Below are 24,451 nucleotides of genomic sequence, written 5' to 3'. Positions count from 1 at the left end.
GGGGAGTGGGAGAAGGAGAAGCATGCTTCCCACTGAGCAGGGAGCCTGATGTGGGGCTGGAGCCCAGGACCCTGGGATCATGACCTGAGCTAAAGGCAGACGCTCAATGACTGAGCCACTCAGGTTCCCCAAATATTTGGGTTTCTAAAGATGATTAGCGCCACTATCAAATATGTAGAATAAGTAGAAATCAAAGTTTACAAAATAATAGCGGACACTCAGATGGATGGATTTAGTATGAAGTGGTAGAAGGGACTTAAGCACTGAGGCTTAATTCATCTAACTAGTGAGCCGAATCAGGACTGGAGAGATCAAGCTCTTTTTACTGAATACAGGAGCATAGTGGCTATATTTGTCTTCTCTCTTTTTAACGTACTGTAATGTCAAAATTCAGGTGAAAACCGAACTCATTTGGAATCTTAATATTCAGAGCCCCAGGCAGTACTTTTTAAGAACGGAATTAGGATTGCCAAGATGTGTGCTTCAGAGGCTCCTAGGTCTGCATTTGGCCTTCACCCTGATGTTCCATATCTGTGTATCGTGCTTCCTTTTGCGGGGAAAAGGTTATTATAGTCTAACTAGGATCGTTACCTGTAAAGTTACTACCTGTGTCCCCCCAGGTGTAATATTGTATTTACACAAATTGCTCAGGGGTTAGTGATGAATTTACAGAAACAGGATCTTTCAATTATGAAATTCCACATAAAGATACCATATAGCAGAAGACAGGAAAAGGCAGGGGCATTTTAGCAATTCAGGGATGTTTGTTGCATAAGAAAAACTTACTGTTTTAGGAATTGAGGTACCTAAGTTGGTGATATCTATATTTATTTGGAAGTGGTTAGTAATCTGTATTGAAGAAGATGGGAGATTGATTGTATAAAAGCCAGTTATTCGGGTGGGAGCAGGGCCACCTGCTAGCTGGAACAAGAAAGGTACCCAGTCTTCCCTCTAGGGACAGATACACAAAGTGTGATATGCAGTACAGTAGAATATTTTTTAGAGATTTTATTTATGTATTTTAAAGATTTATTTATTTATTTATTTATTTTTAAAGATTTTATTTATTTATTTGAGAGAGAGACAGGGAGAGAGAGCATGAGCGAGGAGAAGGTCAGAGGGAGAAGCAGACTCCCCATGGAGCTGGGAGCCCGATGCGGGACTCGATCCCGGGACTCTGGGACTCTGGGATCATGACCTGAGCAGTCGTCCAACCAACTGAGCCAGCCAGGCATCCCAGATTTGTTTATTTAGAGAGCATGAGGAGGCAGAGGGAGAGGGAGAGAGAGTCTCAAGTGGACTCCCTACTGAACAGGGAGCCTGAGGTGGGGCTCAATGAAACCAGAGTTGGCTGCTTTACCAACTGCTGAGCCACCCATGCACCCCTACAGCAGAATATTATGTAGCATTAGGAGGGAAATTCTGTGACATGTTACATGCTAAGTGAAATAAGCCAGTTACAAAAGGACAAATACTGGGACGCCTGGATGGCTCAGTTGGTTGAGTGTCTGACTATTGATTTTGGCTCAGGTTATGATCTTGGAGTCGTGAGATCAAGCCCAGCAGACTCCTCAGAGAACGTGGAGTCTGCTTCAGATTATCTGTCTCCCTTTCCCTCTGCTCCTCCCTTTGCCCGCTTGGTCTCTTTCTAAAGTAAATAAATCTTAGGGGCACTTGGGTGGCTCATTGGGTTAAGCCTCTGCCTTTGGCCCAGGTAATGATCTCAGAATCCTGGGATCAAGCCCCGCATTGGAGCTGAGTGGGAAGCCAGCTTCCCCCTCTCTCTCTGCCTGCCTCTCTGCCTACCCTCTCTCTCCAATAAATAAAATCTTTTAAAATAAATAAATCTTTTTTAAAAATCACACAAAAGAACAAATACCATATGTTTCCCCTCATATGATGTACCTAGAGTAGCCAAATTCATAGACAAAGAAAGTACGGTAGTAGTAGTTGCTAGGAGCTAGGAGAAAGGGGATTGAAGAGTTAATTGTTTAATATATATGGAGTTTTATTTTGGAGAGATGAAAAAGTTCTAGAGATGGATGACGGTAATGGTTGCACAATGGTGTGAATGTACTTAATGCCACGGAACTGTACACTTAAGAATGATTAAAATAGGGGCCCTTGTGGGGCTCAGTGGGTTAGGACCTCTGCCTTCGGCTCGGGTCATGATCCCAGGGTTCTGGGATCGAGCCCCGTGTCATTGGGCTCTCTGCTCAGCCGGAGGCCTGCTTTCCCTTCCTCTTTCTCTGCCTGCCTCTCTGCCTACTTGTAATCTCTGTCTGTCAAATAAATAAATAAATCTTAAAAAAAAAAAAGAATGATTAAAATAGCAGATTTTATGTTGTGTATATTTTATCCAAATAACAAAAAAATTAAAAAGCCAAATATTTACAAAATGCACATCACTATTTGTCTGATGTAACTATTTAAGTTTTTTATTTTTTGTTTTTTTTTTAGAGAGAGAGGGAACATGTGAGGGGGTGGGGGGCAGAGAGAATCTTAAGTAGGCTCCACGTCCAGTGTGGAGGCCAACCCAGAGCTGGGTCTCTTATGACTCTTGAGATCATGACATGAGCCAAAATCACGAGTCCTGCTTAACCGGCTGAGTCACTCGGTGTCCCTTGTCTGATGTAATTATTAACTGAGTTTATTCCAAGTTCCAAAATGTGACTGATAGCCTCTAATCACTAAGCAACAAAATTTTGTTCTTTTAGGCTAATTCAGAAGGTTTTAACACTTAAAGTATTATGGAAGAAAAAATCTGGCCTTCATTCTCCAAATTAATGTTTCCTGACCTCCCTTTTGTAACATCCTAGGTATCTCCAGTTATCTCAAGGAATTTATAAAATTCTTAAGACAAAATTTAAATCTTTGAAGCACATGCTATATATTATATTGCCTCTTATAGATTTTAACTTATTATTCAGAATAAACTGACCTTTAAAGGGTGCTGATAAGTAAAGAGGACTTTAAACAGATGTGACCCATTCACTTATTACCAGGATGCTCTGACCTGCCTTTACAGGTTGCTTATAGTGTAGAGAGTTATGACACTTTAAGCAAATCCGTTATTTCAAATAATAATAATTATGCGACAAAGTAAATATTTAACTTAGTTAAATATAGTTAATAGTTAACTATAAGACTGAGAATAATTCTGGGCAGTGTTTCCTGACAGTGATTAGATGAGTTTTATAATTTCCTGAATTAGAATTAAATATATAGAGATTTAACATAGTTATTAATTTTTAGATATTACTATATTATTTAATCTTTTTTCCTTCATAACTGTAAAATTCTTTATAAAGTTACCTCCCCTAGTTGTCTTTGATGACCAGAAGTGTGAAAATTGTTTTTTTTTTTTTTTACTTTTAACAAATTTTAACAAATCGTATCAGTTAGAATATTTTATTATCCCTTGATACCAGTTCATTTGAACTTGTGCGGTGCTTAATATGTACATTCTCAAGTAAAAGATTACTTTCTCTTCCAATGTTTTATGTGGGCATCGTTATGTTGTAAGTTGTCCCCTGCTTTTTGTATTTGTTGAAAAGAATTCCCTTTTCATATATGTATTTACATTGGTATTTTTAGGTAAAAATCAAGAGAAACTACCGTATCATATAATAAAATTTGTCTCCTTCTCTTTTAGGATATTTTCTTTTCTGGATGTTGTTACTTTGTGTCGCTGTGCTCAGGTCTCCAGGGTAAGAATGGTTGAGATTATTCTAGGGGTACCCCTTCCTGATGCTGATGATGTCAGCCTCTCTAGTAGGCAAACCGTTTACTTCAGATGTTAGTTGTATGTTATGTTTCAGAGGATGGTATTTTATGCATGGCATTCGCAAATTCTGCAGTGGCCTTCTGCAATTTGTACTGTCTCTAACTTTAATTTTTTGGAAGTCTTAACTATTTGTAAAATGCAAACAGAGGAAACATTTTTAAGGAAAAGATATTAAATGTGCAAATCAAAAGAATAGGCTCTACTCAGAATTGTAATAAAATAGTGTTTCATTGTTTTTCTAGTTCATTTTATGTGCACACACACCCACACACACAGAAGGCTCAGGGCTCTAATTCTCATGTTATTTCCCTGTATTGCTTTCCTCAAAAGATAATAGCTAGAATATAATTTATTTTAAAATTATAGGGCAAACCAGATTCCATTCTTAAAGTCAATTTTTAATTTCACTTAATTATCTATTTTTTATGATAAAACTGAAACATCATAATCTTATTGGCTGCCACTAACAAAGAATAGATTCTGTGTTGTGGGAATATTGCTTTCTCTTTTGTAATACAGATCTATAATGATTAACTTACAGTGAGTGAGCACATGCAATCATCATTTTTTTTAATAAACCAGACAGTGGCTTTTTGCTTATTCATTTAATAAATACTGAGAAACTACTGGGTATGAGATACAGTCCTAAGTGCTGGATATGGAACAGGTTTATACCATACTGTGTTTATCTTTGTAGCTGTGCACAGGTTTTCAAATAACCAATACTACTCCCCTCAAAAAAAAAAACCCATGAAACTTGCCATAGAAAATTCACCGAGTCTTGCTAACTTTAAGGTAATTTCTGCATCCCAAAAGCCATACTAAATCAGTGTATCAGCTACTCTGGAAACGGTCAATAATATTTTGGTGATTTTTTTCTTCATGACTTTTTTGTCCCTTGTATTTGTGCTATGGATATGGCTGATACAAATGAATAGGGTTTCCTTAATATCTCCATCTGAAGCTGAGGTCATCATTGAAAACATACCGAGGCCAGTATCTTAACTTTTTTGTTTAGTTGCAGTCTCATCTCATGGGTGTTGATTTTAGCGAATTTTAATTGTTTTCATTTGTAGGTTCCTCTTCCCTATTAATGTTTTTTTTTTTTTTTTTTTTTTTAAAGATTTTATTTATTTATTTATTTGACAGAGAGAAATCACAAGTAGACAGAGAGGCAGGCAGAGAGAGAGAGGGAGAGAGAGGGAAGCAGGCTCCCTGCTGAGCAGAGAGCCCGATGCGGGACTCGATCCCAGGACCCTGAGATCATGACCTGAGCCAAAGGCAGCGGCTTAACCCACTGAGCCACCCAGGCGCCCCCCTATTAATGTTTTAACTTAAAGGAAAGAACACCCAGTTTTCATTAAATCTGGAGAATTGGTACATCAGTAGTTATGCTATTGTTCTCTACTTAAAGTATTTAACGAATTAGTTAAAAAAAAAAAGACTCTAGAAAGGACCTTGTGATTCCTAATTTTAGTCTCAGGTTGTCATGTTTCCTTACTGGAGAAAGTAAGAAAATGACAAATATCAAATCAAACCAGAAGTATATTAAGCCTAAGAATCTAGTAAACATGCGTTTTATCTTTTGTCTCACATGGCTAGCCATTTAAGAAACCATGAGACCACAAAAAGAAAAGCAACATTAACTCCTGAGAAAACCTTAAAGGTTTCCAGAGTAATAACTTTATTTACCCTCATACTCCTGACATATTTCTGGTAGATTGTGTGACACCCTGGGGCTTACAAGGATATTCAGTTTCCTTATTAGTATCTCAGTATTGACTCCATGTAGTAGTCTACATGTAGAAGTCTCTTACTACTACATGTAGTAGTAATAGATAATATTCTAATATTGTAGTAAGAGATAATATTCTAAGTTTATAAGTCAATAATATTAAGACTTTTGTTTGCACTTTAATAAGGAAAACTTTTAAAGGCTTTCTCATTAAAATGTGATTCAAAGTCAAGTCTTATTGGAGTCATTTTTTCTAATCCTGAAAAGTAGAAATTCTTGCCTCTCTTTAGCCTAATTGAAGAAATGTATGAGAAGTCTTAAATGATCACTGTTTTAAGATTTCTACCAACTCAAGATAGAGGGAAAGATGACCAGTTGAGAAACATGCCTCAGTGAGGAAGAGGAAAGCAATAAGATTCTGTCTTGAATGTGAAGAAACGAGGGTGTCTTTTCTAAGTCCCAGGTCACTGTATCAGTTTCAAGTCTGACCAAGTGATTGTGGATGGCAACTATGTGTATTGAACATGGCTGTATTCAGAGTATTTTACTCTTTGGTTTTACCTCATCTTGCTCTTCGTTGAAGGATGGCATAAGAGACTTGTTTATCATCTCCAGAAGTATCTCATTTGGAGATCAAAAACTAAATTTTCCAGTTAGAAAAGAGTTTCTGGCTAGGATACTTATCAGACTGTCCTCTTCTGACATCCCCTCCCCCCACCCCCACCCGAGCTGCTGGTTTCTGTATCTGTTCATTTATGATATAATCTAATTGAATAAAATATGAATCAGAGACAAAGCAGACCTTTTGGGGGTTAATGGTGGAGGGCTGAGAAGTTTTTTGGTCAATTTCTTTTATTAGTTTGAATTGTGAACTTGAATATTGCTGGTTTTCCCTCTTGAGCTTCTGCTCATTTTGTCTTTTTCTTCAAAACAGGCCTGGAATGTTCTGGCTCTGGATGGCAGTAACTGGCAGCGGATTGACCTGTTTGATTTCCAGAGGGATATTGAGGTATAATTATGTGATGTGTGGCCCCATTTCTCATGTTAGAATGTAATTACAGCATGGAACAGATTAGCCCCAACCATATAAATCTCCTTTCCCTGGAGAGAGAAACTATTAATTTCAGTGCATCTGAACTTCATGGGAACCAGCAGCTTCAGATTTTGAGAACAAGCAGAACTATTTTACTGATGGAATACTAAATGATTTAGTATTAAAAGGACTAGACATTTTTTTCTTTATTTTTGTGGTGGAAATGTGAACATGCATTTGCTCTTTTAAGGAAGTCTTTATATTTGCTTTTTGAAGAATGAATAGAGGGGCACCTGGGTGGTTCAGTCGTTAAGCATCTGGCTTCGGCTCAGGTCATGATCCCAGGGTCCTGGGATTGAGCCCCACGTTGGACTTCTGTTCAGTGGAGTGTCTGCTTCTTTCTCTTCCACTCCTCCACTTGTGTTCCCTCTCTTGCTGTGTCTCTGTCAAATAAATAAATAAAATCTTTAAAAAAAAAAGAGAGATGAAGAATGAATAGAGTTAACAGTTTTTTGGGGAATGGTATTTGCATAAATTCTAATTAAGATGAGCATTTGGCTTTGGGGGAGACTACAGACAATTTTTATGGAGAATGAGAAAAGAATAAAGCCAAAGTCATTTAATGAAGTATTTTTGCTGGGGAGAGATTTTTTTTTCCCCTTCTCATTTCTTCCTCATTATTTCATCTCTTAGTATAGCCTATTATCTCTAAAAGAGAGAAGGATAATAGCTTAAACTTAAATTATTTTAACATGAACCTGAATTCTGTGGTCCTTGATTTTCTTGTCAGAAGAGTGAAAATAATAGCTCCTCATTGTATTATAAGGATAAAATGAGATTTAGATTTAAAACATTTTTAAGTTCCAGGGAACTTGTCTTGAGGATCCATATAAGAAGTTTCTCAAAGCCTCACATGAACTTTCCATTAGAAACGGAACTTTTGGGGCGCCTGGGTGGCTCAGTGGGTTAAAGCCTCTGCTTTTGGCTCGGGTCATGATCCCAGGATCCTGAGGAGAGCCTGCTTCCCTTCCTCTCTCTCCCTGCCTCACTGCCTACTTGTGATCTCTGTCAAATAAATAAATAAAATCTTAAAAAAAAAAAAAAAAAGAAATGGAACTTTCCATTTCTACAGAAAGTGCTTTTTTTTTAAATTTATTTAAAGATTTTATTTATTTATTTGATAGGCAGAGATTACAAGTAGGCAGAGAGGCAGGCAGAGAGAGAGAGGAGGAAGCAGGCTCCCCGCTGAGCAGAGAGCCCAATGCGGGGCTCGATCCCAGGACTCTGGGACCATGACCTGAGCCGAAGGCAGAGGCTTTAACCCACTGAGCCACCCAGGCACCCCCAGAAAGTGCTTTTAAAATAATACTCACTGATATCTTGCTGGATTCTCATGTTTTTCACAATTGCCTAATCTTCGTGGATATAAATATCTGTTTAAAACAACATGACCCACAAAATCATTCAATATATATATCATTCTATATATGTATAGATATATATCCTATATATCTATAAATCATTCTATATATCCATATAAATGTTTAAAACATTTATATGGATATATTATTTAAAACATTATATGGATATAAATGTCTAAAACAACATGACCCACAAAATCATTCAACAAGCTTCTGTTAAGTGTCCATTGAGTTTCCGCTGTATTTAGAATGCTGTAGTAAACACTTGGGGGAGGATTCGGAAGCAATAAGATAGCTGCTAATGTCCTTCAGTAGCTACAGGAGGGCAGTCTGCGTTAGTATAGTAGCCTAGGAAGTGCAGAGCACCATTTCCTCAACTGCAGAGTGTCTCTCAAATAGCAGAATGCATAATACAGGGTGTAAGCCTGTTTCAGGTAGATGAGTTGATCACAGTTTTCTCAAAGTAAGTTGGAATTTCTTTCTTGCATTAGATTTTGAAAACAAGTAGAAGCTTTTTCTTTGCTTATAAATTATTTAAAAACAAAGATGAGTTCTTTTCAAAAACAATGTGGTACCTTAATTTTCTGTTTTGTATTGTTTACCTGTCTTTTTTTACAGGGCCGGGTAGTGGAGAATATTTCAAAAAGATGTGGGGGCTTTTTACGAAAGTTAAGTCTTCGTGGGTGTCTTGGAGTAGGAGACAATGCATTAAGGTAGGAACGTAACTATTGATTAATTGATGTTCTTGGCTGAATTAAGGAACAGCACTATTTCACCCAGAAAAAGCTGAAACAATTTTTATATTCTTAAGCTCTTCAGAACCCAAACATACATATGTTGCTTATAACACAAAAATAGCCAGTTTTGGGATGTATGGTTTTGAGAATAAAACAAGAATAAGTATCCCCACCAAAAGCCAGATTCCTCATATCATAAATGGCTATTTTGGAGCCTTGAGTAAATTTTTTTTTTAATGTGTTGACTAAGAGTTGGGGTAATTTTAACCTTGGTTGACACAAAGGTCAGTATTTAAAAGTTCGTGGTAGAAAATGAATATATTTGTAATGTGAACTAGTTTTGTACAAATATCCGGTATTACCAATAGTAATATCTTTTATTATTTTTTGTAATGCCTAGAATTATGCCCATTTCTTTTCACATCTTTAACTTAACTTTGTTTCTTTCCTGTAAAGGACTTTTGCACAAAATTGTAGGAACATTGAAGTACTGAATCTAAATGGATGTACAAAGACAACAGATGCGTAAGTATTTTATGTTTTAGAAGGGTAAGTCATAGCCCCTTGTGTCCTGCCTATACTAGCTTTAAGTGTGGGCACTTAAATACATTTAGCAAATTTTCATCTTACAGAGGGAAGATATTTTAAAAGGAAAAGACATTAAAATGGAAATGACGTAAGAAACTTGTTTTGGAATCTGGCCCAAATTCTATCTTGATATTTAAAGTGAAACTTAAAAATTGTAGACCATGCAGTAGAGATATTAATAATACAAATTACTAGGACTATTTATATTTCAAGATACTAATAGGTTTCATTCAAAAAACAAGGTAAACAGGAATGCCTGGATGGCTCGGTCATTTGAGCATTGATTTTGCCTCTGGTATGATCTCAGGATCCTGGGATTGACCCCCACCCCCAACCCATGGGGCTCTGTGCTCACTGGGGAGTCTGCTTGTCCCTTTGCCCTCCTCCCTGCCTGTACTCTTCCTCTCACAAGTAAATAAATAAAATTTGTAAAAAAAAAAAAAAAAAAAAAGTAAACAGATAATTCTATTAAAAAGATATAAAATCTTACATAATTAAGCAACTTGTAATAATATTGAGCATATATTAAATGACCCTTTAAGTGTACTATGTCTGTGTCAGTTACAATATGAATGAAATCAGTCCTTCATCCTTGAGAGCTTACAGATACAAGAGACATGGAAGATAGACTTAAAAAACATTCAGCACCCCCCTCCCCAAATTCAGTTCCAGGCTATCTGTTGGTAATAAGATGTATCAGATAACACTTAAAATTGCATAGGGAAATTGTTTCCTATTTTAAGGTGCAATGAAGCAGTTAGGAAGCATGTTTATACAGGGTGGGGCCAGGATTATTCAGGGAATGTTCCTGTTCAAAAAAGGCCTCATGGAGATGGGATCTTTATAATTGCTTTAATAAAGGAAGGTGGAAGACACTGCAGACACAGGGTACAGTTTATTTCATTCCTTTCTTTGAGGTCACAACATTGTTAACTTTTAGTATAAGAAAGTGTCTGAAAGACAAGAACTATGGTTATTAATTCTACTGTGGTAGAATCATAAGAATACTTGTAATAGTAAGCAAGTATTATTTCTGTGAATTGATTTAACCCTTTAACATGAGAAATAAATCTAACCCCTCCCCTAACTATGACTTTATACTGGTAGTCCACCTTTACTTCAGATAAATTACCTGTTTATTTTTTTCTCCTGAATACTTAATGTTACAGAGATAAAGAATCTGACTAGTTTGGTATCTAGACAAATGACATACGATTTATAGTTTGGTATCTAGACAAATGACATACGATTTATACTTTTTTTTAGGAATCTATCCTATAAACCAAAGATAAACTGACGAAAATATGGTATAATTTATATATGAAGCTATTCATTTTTATTGTTTATAATAACAAATACTGCAATATATTTTTTTAAGATTTTATTTACTTACTTGACAGAGAGCAGGAGAGCACAGGTCAGGGGAGCTGCAGGCAGACGGAAAGAGAGAAGCAGGCTCCCCACCAAATAAGGAGCGCAATGTGGGGGCTTGATCCTAGGACCCTGGCATCATGACCTGAGCCAAAGACAGTTGTTTAAGCAACTGTACCACCCAGGTGCCCCAAATACTGCAGGATTTCTAATAGCAAGAGATGGGAGACAATCCAAATATCATTCCATAGAACACTATTAAAAGGAATGAGGAGCTATATAGTATTCTGGAATGATCTCCAGGACGTACTATTAAGAAAGTGAACTGCAGTGGCACTTGGGGGAGGTTGGTTAAGTTGGTTATGCCTCTGCCTTCGGCTCAGGTCATGATCCTGGGGTCATGGGATTGAGCCCCACATCAGGCTCTCTGCTCAGCAGGGAGCCTGCTTCCCTTCCCCTCTCTCTGCCTTTCTGCCTACCTGTGATCTCTGTCAAATAAATAAATAAAAATCTTTAAAAAAAAAAAAAAAAAAGGTAGAAAGCCTTTAAAAAAAAAAGAGAGAGAGAGAAAGTGAACTGCAAAGCAGTTTGTGTAAGATGTTTTTTGTAGCAGTGCCTGGATGGCTCAGTAGGTTGTTTCTGCCTTTAGCTCAGGTTATGATCTCGGGTCCTGGGATATAACCCCTCACTGGGCTCCCTGCTCAGTGAGGAGTCTGCTGCTCCTTTTCCCTCTCCTCCCATAGCTCGTGCACACACTTGTGCGCGTTCTCTCTTTCAAATAAATAAGTCAATAAAATCTTCTTAAAAAGATACTTTTTGTAGGGCCAGGAGACAATATAAATAAATATTGCTCTTCATTTACATTTTTAAAAAGAAACAACAGAGGGGCGCCTGGGTGGCTCAGTGGGTTAAAGCCTGCTTCCCTTCCTCTCTCTGCCTGCTTGTGATCCCTGTCTATCCAAAAAAAAAAAAAATCCTCTTAAAAAAAAAAGAAACAATGGAAAGATAATCAAATGGTTGATTTATCAAATGGTGATTTATAAGTGAGAGAGAAAACAGGGAGAGATGAAAGGGAGACTCTGAAATATCATATTTTATAGTTTTACTTTAATAGCTAGCTATGTAAATGTTTTACATAATTAAAATATTAAGTCCAAAAGAAATCAAAGCAGTCCCTAAAAATTGAAAACAAAATAAAACATGTGAACCCATGGAGCATCTGGGTGGCTCAGTCATTGAGCTCTGCCTTCGGTTCAGGTCATAATCCCAGGGTCCTGGGATTGAGCCCCACATCGGGCTCCCTGCTCATCGGGAAGCCTGCTTCTCCCTCTGGCCCTCCCCCTGCTTGTGTTCCCTCTCTGTCAAATAAATTAAAATTTAAAAAAAAAAAAATGTGAACCCAATCACTCAAGTTGGAGCTATAACCACACAGAGAGAAATTACTTCTACTGACTTTTGATTTTTTTTTTTTAAGATTTTATTTATTTATTTAACAGAGAGAGGGAACACAAGCAGGTGGAGCATGAGATTGAGAAGCAGACTTCCTGCTGAGCAGGGAGTCCAGTGTGCAACTCAATCCCAAGACTCTGGGATCATGCCCTGAACTGAAGACAGATGCTTAACCAACTGAGTCACCCAGGCACCCCTGATTTTTGAATTCTTACAAAAAAGTTGTTGTTGTTGTTGTTGTTGTTTTAAGATTTTATTTATTTGGGGCACCTGGGTGGCTCAATGGGTTAAAGCCTCTGCCTTCGGCTCAGGTCATGATCTCAGGGTCCTGGGATCAAGCCCCACATCGGGCTCTCTGCTCAGCGGGGAGCCTGCATCCCCCTGCCCCCATCTCTGCCTGCCTCTCTGCCTACTTGTGATCTCTCTGTCAAATAAATAAATAAAATCTTTAGGAAAAAAAAAAAAAAGACTTTATTTATTTATTTGACAGATCACAAGTAGGCAGGGGCGGGGGGAAGCAGGCTCCCTGCTGAGCAAAGAGCCTGATGTGGGGCTTGACCCCAAGACCCTAAGATCATGAGCCAAACTGAAGGTAGAGGCTTAACCCACTGAGCCACCTAGGCACCCCGAATTTTTACAAAAAGTTTTAAATCTATACCAAGGTAGACAAAAGTATATAATGAACCCATCACCCAGCTTCAAATTGATAATTGAAAAATTAATCACTTTAGGGCCAGTCTTGTTTTATCTATATCGTGAAATTGTTCTTATTTTGAAAAAAGTCCTAAACATCATATTATATAACCTGTAAGTATATATTTCTAAAAGATAAAAACTTTTAACATAAGCATGTTAACTTTATCACTCCTATTAAAAAAAAAAAAGCTTATTGTCTTAAAATCATCAAATAACCACTAGTCTAGATTTTTGCTTGTTCCAGTGACTTTAGAAACATAATATTTTGAAGAGTAAGAGATCAGAGTTCAGGGAGGCGAAAGTAACTGGAATTTTTGTCTCAAGATGAGGGATCTATTCAAAAAGGGCTATAGGAATCTACATGGATTTGGCTGATAGTAAACTGTAAGTACACATATTGAGACCCCACAGAGCCAGGCAAAGAACATCTAATAAGGAAAGAACAATTACTGGAAAACTTGAAAGTGAAAAATTGCCAGAGCTTAAATAAAGCTGGGAGAAGTTCTGACTACCTCAAATAGAGAATACCTTGGGACATTTAATAACAGACTTCAGAAAGGTCACATCTTGGTAGTAAAGCTAGCCTAAACCTGTCCCAGTAAAGGTTAAAAGAAAAAAATTTAGAACCAAACTGACCCATAACTAATTTAGTGATCTGCTAAGTAAGTTTAAATTCATCATTCTTTTTTGAAGAAGGCGACAAACCTAGACACTCAGCATACAGAATTTTCACATTCAGCGAAAATTATAAGACATGCAAAAAAGCATGAAGTGATAACCAGAGTAAAAACTAGTCAATAGAAACAGACCCAGAAATGATAGAGGTTAGAAAATAGACCAATAAAACATTTAAAAATAGCAAGTACAAATGTGCTCAAGAATTTACAAGAAAACTTAAAGATAATATGGACTTGGAAGTAAAAGGATGAGAAAGTATATACTATCACAGTCACTAATCACAAGAAACTTGGAGCGGTTATTAATATGAGATGATGTAAACTTCAGGGAAAAGTGCAAATGGAGGACATTAAATAGTAAATGATAAGTAGACCAAAAACCGGTAAAGCTCTAGAAGACTTGAGCAACAATGAACTTGTCCTAATATCACCCTTCAAAATAACATGGGTCAAAGAATAGATTGAAGAAAACTAAAAAATATTTTTTGCTGTGTGATAATGAAAGCACAACATTTGAAACTTGTGGACTGTACCAAAGGCAATACTTCAGAGAAAAATATAGTTTCAAATGCTTACGTTAGAAAAGGAAGGTTTAAAATTAAGGATGTAGGGGTACCTTACTGGCTCAGTCAGTAGAGCATGTGACTCTTGACCTCACAGTGGGGAGTGAGTCCCACATTGGGCGTAGAGATTACTTTTAAAAAAGATTAGATTGAATATTAATAAAATAGGAAGCAGGGGCGCCTGGGTGGCTTAGTGGGTTAAAGCCTCTGCCTTCAGCTCAGGTCATGATCCCAGGGTCCTGGGATCGAGCCCCGCATCAGGCTGTCTGCTTAGCAGGGAGCCTGCTTCCCTTTCTCTCTCTCTCTGCCTGCCTCTCTGCCTACTTGTGATCTCTGCCTGTCAAATAAATAAATAAAATCTTAAAAAATAAATAAATTAAATAAAATAAAATATGAAGCATAAAAACAGTAATGAAACCAAAAGCTTTTAAAAAAAAATCAAAATTGTCAAGAAAATTTGAGAAAATAAAAAACATAAATTATCAAAAGCAGGAGTGATGGAGAGGACTAAATACTTTACTCAAAAGACAGATTAGGGGTGCCTGGGTGGCTCAGTGGGTTAAGGCCTCTGCCTTCAGCTCAGGTCATGATCCCAGGGTCCTAGGATCGATTCCTGCATCAGGCTCTCTGCTCAGCAGGGAGCCTGCTTCTCTTTCTCTCTCTCTGCCTGCCTCTCTGCCTACTTGTGATCTCTGTTTGTCAAATAAATAAATAAAATCTTAAAAAAAATATATTAAAGGGATTATCAGGGAATATCATCAGTGACTTTGTACTAACATCAGACAGTCTAGGTGAAGTGGACAAATTCCTGGGAACACACCAGTGACCAAATTAGCCTTAAAAAAAGACAGTCTGAGTAGATCTATAACAAGTAAGTTCAGTAAATAATTCAGAAGCATCCCATATAGAAAACCCCAGGCCCAGATGGGTTCACTGGTGAATCCCATCAGATATTTAAAGAAGAGATGATACCAGTCTTAAAGCTGATTTATAAAATATAGTAAGTATTTTACAACTCATTCTATGAGGCCAGTGTTTTTCTGCTGCCAAAGACATCACAATAAAAGGTAATCTCCTGACTGAGCCCTCAGAAACAGCTGCGGAAATAGTTGACAGAGTGTTAGCAAATTGAATCCAGCAACTTATGAAAGGATTTTGGATCATAATCAAGTGGGATTTAGCCCAGAAATACAAATGTGGCTTAATATATGAAAATCAGTTAATATCTCATAATAATTAGTAGAATAAAGTAGAAGTCAGCGGACTTTTTCTGTGCGGGGCCAGATAAGTAAATATTTTTAGGGCTTCATTGGCTGTACAGTTACCTGTCACAATTCCTCAACCCTGGCAGTGTTTTCCAAAGGCAGTCATAAGCCTATATATAAACAAAAAGGCATAACTGTGCTCCAATAAAACTTTATTTCTGGGCAGTGAAATTTGAATTTCATATGATTTTCACATGCTGCAAGATATATCTTTAAAAAAATTTTTTCAACCATTTAAAAACATCAAAACCATTCTGGACCTGTGAACCATATGAAAATAGGCAGCTGGTGAGATTTTTTGCCCCCTGGAATAAAGGACAAAAACCACATGATCATCTCAGTGTGATTGGTGGCCTCTAAAATGACCCCCAAGTAACCCCTGCCTCCTAGTACTCACACCCTTGTGTAATCTTTTTCCCTTGAACGTGGACTGGACTTAGTGACTCATTTCTAACAATAGAATACTGCAAAAGAGATTGGATGTCACACTGAAGATTAGGTTACCAAAAGACTGTGATTCTGTCTTGCTCTGCTTTCCCTCAGGGCTCTGGCTCTGTTGGGGGGAACAAGCTGCCCTGTTGGGAGTAGCTCTGTGGAGAGGTCCACGTGGCAAGGAGCTGAGGTCTGGCCAGCAGCCAGCAAGAAACCTACCAAAAACCAAGTGAGCAAGCTTGGAATTGGATCTTCTGAGGGCTGCCAACAGTCACCTAAATAAGCTTGGAAGGGAGTTCGCACCCAGTTAACCTTTGAGATGAATGCAGCTATGACCAGTACTTTGATTACAGCCTTGTGAAGGATCCTGAGTCAGGCACCCTGCTTAAGTTGCCTGTGCCTGAATTGCTGTCCCACAAAAACTGTGCGATAGTAAATTTTTGTTGTTACAAGCTGCTCAGTTTTGGGGTAATTTGTTAAGTAACAGTAGATCATCAGATACAGAAAAAACACATGACAGATCTAACACGCATTCATAATAAAACAGATCCTCAACAAACTAGAAATAGAAAGGAGTTCACTCAATCTGATCAAAAGCATCTATGAAAAACCTACTTGCTGGGGCGCCTGGGTGGCTCAGCGTGTTAAGCCTCTTCCTTTGGCTCATGTCATAATCTCAGGGTCCTGGGATTGAGCCCCACATCAGGCTATCTGCTCAGCAGGGAGCCTGCTTCCCCCTCTCTCTCTGCCTGCCTCTCTGCCTACTTGTGATCTCTCTCTCTCTTTGTCAAATAAATTAATTAAAATCTTTAAAAAAAATTTTTTAAAAACCCTACTGCTAACATCATACTTACGAAAGACTGAATCCTTACCCTAGGATCAAGAGCAAGGTGAGGATGTTAAATGTCACCATTTCTGTCAACGTTCTGTTGGAGAGTCTAGCCAAATGAAATGAGCCCAAAAAAAAAAAAAAAAAAAGGCATACCAACATGAAAGGAGTAAAACTCTCTATACTCTCAGATGACATAATTCTATAAGAATATAAGAAGTATCTGAAAATGACAGAACATTACTGAAGGAAATTAGACATGTATTAAGAGTGTATAGAGGCGCCTGGGTGGCTCAGTGGGTTAAACAAGTCTCTGCCTTCAACTCAGGTCATGATCTCAGGGTCCTGGGATCGAGCCCCGCATCAAGCTCTCTGCTCAGCAGGGAGCCTGCTTCCCCCGCCTCTCTCTCTCTGCCTGTCTCTCTGCCTACTTATGATCTCTGTCAAATAAAGAAATAAAATCTAAAAAAAAAAAAAAAAGTATAGAGAACCCTTACAATTAATAAGATAATCCAGTTAAAAATTGAGCTAAACAGGGCGCCTGGGTGGCTCAGTGGGTTAAGCCTCTGCCTTCGGCTCAGGTCATGATTCCACGGTCCTGGGATCGAGCCCCACATCAGGCTCTCTGCTCAGCAGGGAGCCTACTTCCCTCTCTCTCTCTGCCTGCCTCTCTGTCTACTTGTGATCTGTCTCTCTCTCTGTTAAATAAATAAATAAAATCAAAATTAAAAAAAAAAAATTGAGCTAAACATGGGGAATCTGGGTGGCTCTGTTGGTTAAGCATCTCTCTTTAACTCAGGTCATGATCCCAGGGTCCTGGGATTGAGTCCTGCATCACATCAGGCTCCCTGCTCAGTGGAAAGCCTGCTTCTCCCTCTCCTACTCCCCCTGCTTGTGTTCCCTCTCCTGCTATGTCTCTGTCAAATAAATAAAATCTTTTTTTTAAAAGAAACTGGGAGCTAAACACTTAGACATTTCACCAAGGAAAGAGATGAATGGCTAATAAGTACAAGTAAGAGTGTTCATTTTAGAATTGCAGAATAAAATCACCGTAGGATTACAATCCATACCCACTAACATGGCTATAATGAAAAAGAGAGTGCAAATGTTAGCAAGGATGTAGAGAAACTGAGACCTTCATGCATTGCTGGTGGGAATGTAAAAGAGTATAGCCACCTTGGAATACCATTTGGTAATTTCTTAAAAAGTCAAACATAAACACAGTGAGGAGCTGGCAATGCTAATCCTAGGCATCCACCCAGAAGAAATGGAAACATAGGTCTACACAAAGACCTAAGACACATATCAGCCAAATAGAATGTATGGCTGCTGCTTGGATCCTGTTTGAACAAATCAACTTGACGAAGGCATTTATAAGACAGTTGGGGAAACTTTAACACAGATGGGTTATCAGATATTAAGGAGTTAAAATCCTTATCTATTAGAAATATATCCTGAAATAATTCTAGGTGAAATAGTATGTGTGGGTTTGCTTTCAAATACTGGAACAGGGTGCCTGCGTGGCTCATAGGGTTGGGCCTCTGCCTTCGGCTCTGGTTGTGATCTCAGGGTCCTGGGATTGAGCCCTGTGTCCAGTGGGGAGCCTGCTTCCCCCTTTCTCTCTGCCTGCCTCTGCCTACTTGTGATCTCTCTCTGTCAAATAAATAAATAAAATCTTAAAAAATAAATAAAATAAAATACTGGAACAGGGACGCCTGGTGGGTCATTTGGTTAAGCATCTGCCCTTGGCTAGGGTCATGATCCCAGGGGCCTGGGATCGAGTCCCACATTGGGCTCCTTGTTCAGCAGGGAGCCTGTTTCTCCCTCTGCCTGCTGCTCCCCCTGCTTGTGCTCTCTCTCTCTCTCTGACAAATAAAATCTTTAAAAATAAATAAATACTGGAACAAAAAGCAGAGGGAAATAGATGAAGTAGAAATAGCCAAATACTAATAAATGTCAAAGCTCAGTGATGATACAGGTATATTTTCTATTTCTCACTCTTGTGTATATTTGCAATTTTCCATCATAAGTTTGAAAAATTAAATGAGAACTTGACCATTGCGGAGAAAGAGCCTTTATGGGTGTCTGGGTGGCTCCGGGGGTTTAAGTGTCTGCCCTCAGCTCAGGTCGTGATTTCAGGGTCCTGGAACTGAGCTGCCCCTTGCCCCCTGCTCAGCAGAGAGTCTGCTTCTCCCTCTTCCTCTTCATCTGCCCCCAACTTAATCTCTCTCTCTCTCTCTCTGAAATAAATAAAATCTTTATAAAAAGAGCCTTTAAGAGACACCTGTGTAGCTCAGTTTGTTAAGTGGCTGCCTGCAACTCAGGTCATGATCCCAGGGTCCTGGGATCAAGTCCCGAATAGGGCTCCTTTCTCAGTGGGGAGCCTCCTTCCTCTCTGCCTCTGCCTGTTTGTGTTCTCTCTCTCTCTTTGACAAATAAATAAATAAATCTTTTTTAAAAAAGAGACTCTAAGAAATTCATAAAGCAGTACCCGGCTGGTCAGTTGGTGGATCATATGACTCTTGATTTCGGAATCATGAGTTTAAGCCCCACATTGGGGATAGAGATTACTTTTTTTTTTTTTTAAGTTAATTTTATTTATTCAAGGTGCCTGGGTGGCTCAGTGGGTTAAAGCCTCTGCCTTTGGCTTGGATCTTGATCCCAGGGTCCTGGGATCAAGCCCCATATCAGGCTCTCTGCTCCACAGGGAGCCTGCTTCCTCCCCTCTCTCTGCCTGCCTCTCTGCCTACTTGGGATCTCTGTCTGTCAAGTAAATAAACAAAATCTTTTTTTAAAAAAGATTTTATTTATTCATTTGACAGAGAGATACACAGTGAGAGAGGGAACACAAGCAGGCGAAGTGGGAGAGGGAGAAGCAGGCTTCCTGCTGAGCCACCCAGATTACGACTGAGTGCCCCAAGATTACTATTTTTTAAAAAAAGAGGGGCACCTGGCAGGCTTTGTTGGTTAATTGGTCACCTCTTGATTTCAGCTCAGGTCATGATCTCAGGGTCCTGGTTAGACCCCCATGTTGAGCTCTACGCTTGCCGAGTCTGCTTAATGATTCTCTCTCTCCCTCTCCTTGTGCCCCTCTCCTTACTCACACTTGCTCACTTTCTCTCTCAAAAATAAATTTAAATAAATCTTTTTTTTTTTTTAAGTCCTAAGGACAGGTAGGTAGTGATATTACATAAACTAACTTATTCAAGCCCGATATCAGTCCATCTTCAATATACTTTGCAAAAATCCAACCATTTCATTACTGCCATGCAAAAGGTTATCTTGAGTAGAGATTTAAATGAAAGAGCAGAGACAGTTTTCAGTCTTCATTTTGCACCACTTGCTAGCAAGTTCTAAGCTAGCTTTCTGGTATTTCTGTATTTGCAAAATGCATAGAGGTCTCCTGTGAGCACATAGGTAGTTTGCTGTAAAACATTTCCAAACGAGAACGAAGCATCATCATCCCCTCATGCTAATTCTCATACACAGCACAGCCTTTCTTCTTTGTGAATGGCACCTGCCTCTTCCTCAGCGTGAAAGGTTCCAGGATTTGTAACTGCTTTTATTTGGGGTATGGAAATTTTACCGTTCTTATGTATGCACCTGGGTTTAATGAGAATTGTATATGATTTACTAAAGATGTGTCCCTGTTTGTTTATTCATTATTTTCTCCTTTTTCCATTTTTTCAGTACATGTACTAGCCTTAGCAAGTTCTGTTCCAAACTCAGGCACCTTGACTTGGCTTCCTGTACATCAATCACAAACATGTCTCTTAAAGCTCTGAGGTAAATATCTTATAACAAGAGTATCCAATAACCAGAACAAATACTGAGTTTTTTAAAAATTTCAAATAACTGAAATAAAGTTAGAATCGAAGGAAGCTGTGTTCTATGGGTATGTATTATAGTTCAGAATAGATTACTTGCCCAAATTACAGGACACATTCAGGTGAAATGCCTAGGGATAACTAGGATTTCTGAACAGACTGATATAGCGTATACGCGAATGATTAGATTTCTCTCAAGCTTGGTTGCCCCCACTCCTGAAACCACCACATACCATAGCTTAGTGATTAAAGCATCGCTTCGGAGTCAGGTGATTGATTAGCCAGGTACCTTGAACAAATATAACCCTTGTGAGCTTTTCCTTGTCATCTCATAGTTCTGTTCTTAGGATTAAACAGTATTTATCACTGTTCGGTAATATTAGGCCAAACCATACAAAGTTGGCAGTATTTAACAGCTTTTATGGTATAAAGACAGCTTCATTGGTTCAACCTAATGTGTATAAAGTGCTTAGGAGAGTTTCTGGCATAGAGTGAGCACTCAGTTTTAATATTAACCTGTTTTTTTAAAAATACATCACAGAAAGTATACCTTAAAAGGAGGGTGAAGTGTTCATTCTCTTTGTATCTTTACTTTTTTTATCAGTCTTTTACAGGTAATTATGGTCCCATTTATTGGTTATGTTCATAAATAGTAAAAATTAAGCTATTAAAAGAAGAAATGTAGATTTAGTTGAGTATAAGTAATCTAAAAATGGCTTCTAGACCTTCCTTACGAATACTGAGTACATATGTATCTAAGGTCATTTGCCAGGTGAGATAATAAACAAGATAATATAACAGCATTTATGGTTTATAAAATATTTTCACATAAATGATTTCATTTATTTGAAAACCATCTGAGGCAGATAGGACAGACACTTAAAGATAAGAAAATCCAAAACATTTTTGAATGTGATTCAACCTCACTAAACAAGGTATTGTTGTTGCTGCCCTTTAGCGACATAGTACGGTGTGGTAAGTGCTATTACAGAAGTGAGTGCTTCCATTTGGGAAGAGCATAGGCTATGGCTGATCTTGGATTAAGAGAAGTTCAATCAGGTTTCCTAAAGTGACTTGTCTGAAGTCATACTGTTAATGTTGAAGAATGGACTTGAACCAAGATCCCCTGCCTTCATTTTATAAAACAATTAGAGCAATATTTTCCAAAGAATATCATAGAGCTTGGGATTCTTGAATAGTTCAAATGTGAAATCAAAGATAAAATGGATATTTGATAGAAGGTGGAGATCAAACACAGTATAGCCTAATTTTAGCCTATGGAGACTGTACTGAGGAGACTTCACAGATAAGGAAAATGTATAGATCCTTTGTAATTTTTTAAATAAGAATTTAAACCTCTTCATTATTACTTTGATAAGTAAAAGAATTATTTGATAAAGAATCTGAATCTAAACCCTTCACTAATTACTCTGTTAACTTGAACAGGTCACTTAATTTCCATTTCCTTTCCAGAGACCTTTTAAACATGAGATAAGTGCAAAAAGAATATATTTGAAAAGCATAAACCTCCATAACAGTCTGATATACCTGAAAAACAGTACTGTGCTCTGTGCTTATTAGTTTAGCTGGATTTGAGATAGCTCTCCTCAGGATACAGTCCCACGTGAACTCAACCAACATTGATAACTAGGCTTTGTTTTTGTTGTGAGATTGCCTGTATTCTAAATCTATGTTAAGTAAATGAGTGTATTCTTGTGGGAAAGCATGGGGCTGTAGCCATTCCCTGACTAAATAGCCAATAAAATGAGACTTTGATGCCTTTGGAATTGGATTTAGTCATATATTTGTTTCATTTTGTTTTGTCCTAAGTGAGGGATGTCCACTGTTGGAGCAATTAAACATTTCCTGGTGTGACCAAGTAACCAAGGATGGCATCCAAGCACTAGTGAGAGGCTGTGGGGGTCTCAAGGCCTTATTCTTAAAAGGCTGCACACAGGTAATACTCCTTGTAGTGCTTGTGAATTTTAGAAGAACCGTGAACTTTGTAGGCAGCCCAAAGATGTTGGCTGGAGGAATTTGTAGTTGTATATTAAAAATCAAGGATACATGCTTACCAAAAATTAAAGTGTCTTCCTTAGAGTTAATATATATATATATATATATATATATATATATTTCATATATATGTATATATATGAAAAGAATTAACATCTGATCAAAGATAAAATTTTTTGAGGGGAGGCAAGATAGGGAGAGAAGATCACACTGAGCATGCACCATAGGCAGGAAGCATCTTACACAATTTAATCTGAGAAGAAAACTTGCCATGTCGTCACTGCCTGAGACCTTGAACTGGAGAGGCAAGGAAGGCAGTCTTAGTTAGCAGTTTTCACTAGTTGTTTAACTGCCAGGTTAAATGTGCCAAGTATACAGAACCTACATTTTATAGTGTTGGTGTTTACTTCCTGCCAGTCACATTACAAATCCCAACATATTTTGCTATTAAAAATTTTACTATCTTTCTATTTTACGGTGATTAAAAAGAAAAAAAGAATTGACATGGCAGTGTCTCGAAGGAAATAATCAGAAGTGAGTTTAGAAGTGACTGACAAAGTAGGGTTAGGCTCTTGTGACATTCTTTTATTAATGGTTACTGAAACCGTGCCTTGGCTTCTATTAAAAGTGCCCTTATTCCTTCACTGTGATGGGAGGAGTTCCATTGTTTGAAACAGAGCTTTGGAAGTAAGACTGTCTTAAAACAACAGCTTGAGCTTCTGGTTATTTATGGAATCCTGAAAAATATTGATTGGAATGCACCATTATAATCAATTACTTGCCATCTGTTCTCAGCACTGTACGCGTGGCATTCATCTTCCAGCAGCAGATAAACCGGATTCCTTTCTCAGCTTCTGCTCCCAAAAGTTTGTTTTTTAAAAAAAACTTTTTATATAGGAAGTACAGAAGTGTGAAAATTATTTTAGCTTCATAATCCCTGAGCAGAATGCTGTGAGGCATACTTAACTTATCAAAAGAGAAATCCATAAACATTAGGCAGTGTTTATTTTATCTTTTCCTTGATTTGGTGATCATGTGAATTTGACGTGGTTGGAACTGATGAAAAATACTGATAATCATACTAATGACATGAATTATGCCTTTATTTGATCATGGGTCATTGTTTCTGGTTCATTGTTCCTTTGAAGCTTGCTTGGCTTTATTTAGCATGTGTTGACGAAATGTGTATACTCCTATTTCTTTATCTCTTGAAACAGTCAGTAATTTTTTTTTCTGTCTTTTTAATTTTTCTAGCTAGAAGATGAAGCTCTGAAGTACATAGGTGCACACTGTCCTGAACTGGTGACCTTGAACCTGCAGACTTGCTTAGTAAGCTGTCCCTCCCACAACTCTTTTGTATTAGTAGTTCATTGCAGTAATATTATTGTACAAGCTTCCATCATTAAGACCAGTGGTTTTTCCACCTCAGCCCTGGGAAACAGGACACACACAGATACGATTCTTGGCATGTTTAAGGACACTCACTCCTAAGGGTTTTGACGTAGACAATATAAAAGATAGCCCATGCAGATTTCCAAACAAGCTAACTAGAACTCCACCCCTTTTCTACCTTTAGAAGTGAATTATTCACAGACTTTAGTACTTAGAATATTTTTTGGTTAATTAATTGCAGTTATGCCAATGAAGATCTATCAGTCAGTCATAACTATTGAGAACCACTGATCTAAACAGATGACAAGCAAAATGTACTCAAGTATTTCCAAGTAGTATTGTAATTCACATTTGGCTTTTTTCGACTGTCACCTCTTTTGTGTGTATCCCCAAACCCCTGCATTTTGCTCAATTTGCTGAAACTATTCAGGGTCCTAGAACATCAACAATATACTTTTATCTTTTCTCTCTTGCCTTGAAAATTACAAATATGTGTTGCCTTGGAGTGAAAGCCTCTCATGGCAATGAAAAAGACTTGATGAGGGTTTGCCTTGTTTTTGCTAAAACTTCTGCTCATTATTCCCTCCCGTTCTTGTATAATCACCTGAAACTTGAGACCATAGTGGTTGCTGA

General features: G+C 37.9%; 1 protein-coding gene across 4 annotated transcripts in view; it reads left to right on the top strand.

The window, feature by feature from the left end:
- FBXL20 (F-box and leucine rich repeat protein 20) overlaps positions 1–24,451 on the top strand; it is a 104,474-nt gene that overhangs the window by 64,787 nt on the left and 15,236 nt on the right. For all 4 annotated transcript variants that reach the window (XM_032322894.1, XM_032322892.1, XM_032322893.1 and 1 more), the window contains 7 exons: positions 3,656–3,710; positions 6,457–6,531; positions 8,595–8,689; positions 9,170–9,238; positions 20,274–20,369; positions 22,241–22,367; positions 23,681–23,755. In XM_032322894.1, coding sequence (XP_032178785.1) covers positions 3,656–3,710; positions 6,457–6,531; positions 8,595–8,689; positions 9,170–9,238; positions 20,274–20,369; positions 22,241–22,367; positions 23,681–23,755 — 592 coding nt within the window. The remainder of the gene's footprint in view (positions 1–3,655; positions 3,711–6,456; positions 6,532–8,594; positions 8,690–9,169; positions 9,239–20,273; positions 20,370–22,240; positions 22,368–23,680; positions 23,756–24,451) is intronic.

This window comes from Mustela erminea, chromosome 18, assembly GCF_009829155.1.
Source record: "Mustela erminea isolate mMusErm1 chromosome 18, mMusErm1.Pri, whole genome shotgun sequence".
In the NCBI taxonomy this organism is placed as follows: Eukaryota; Metazoa; Chordata; class Mammalia; order Carnivora; family Mustelidae; genus Mustela; species Mustela erminea.
Note: the sequence above shows the minus strand (reverse complement) of the source record. Positions and strands in the feature narration are given on the sequence as shown.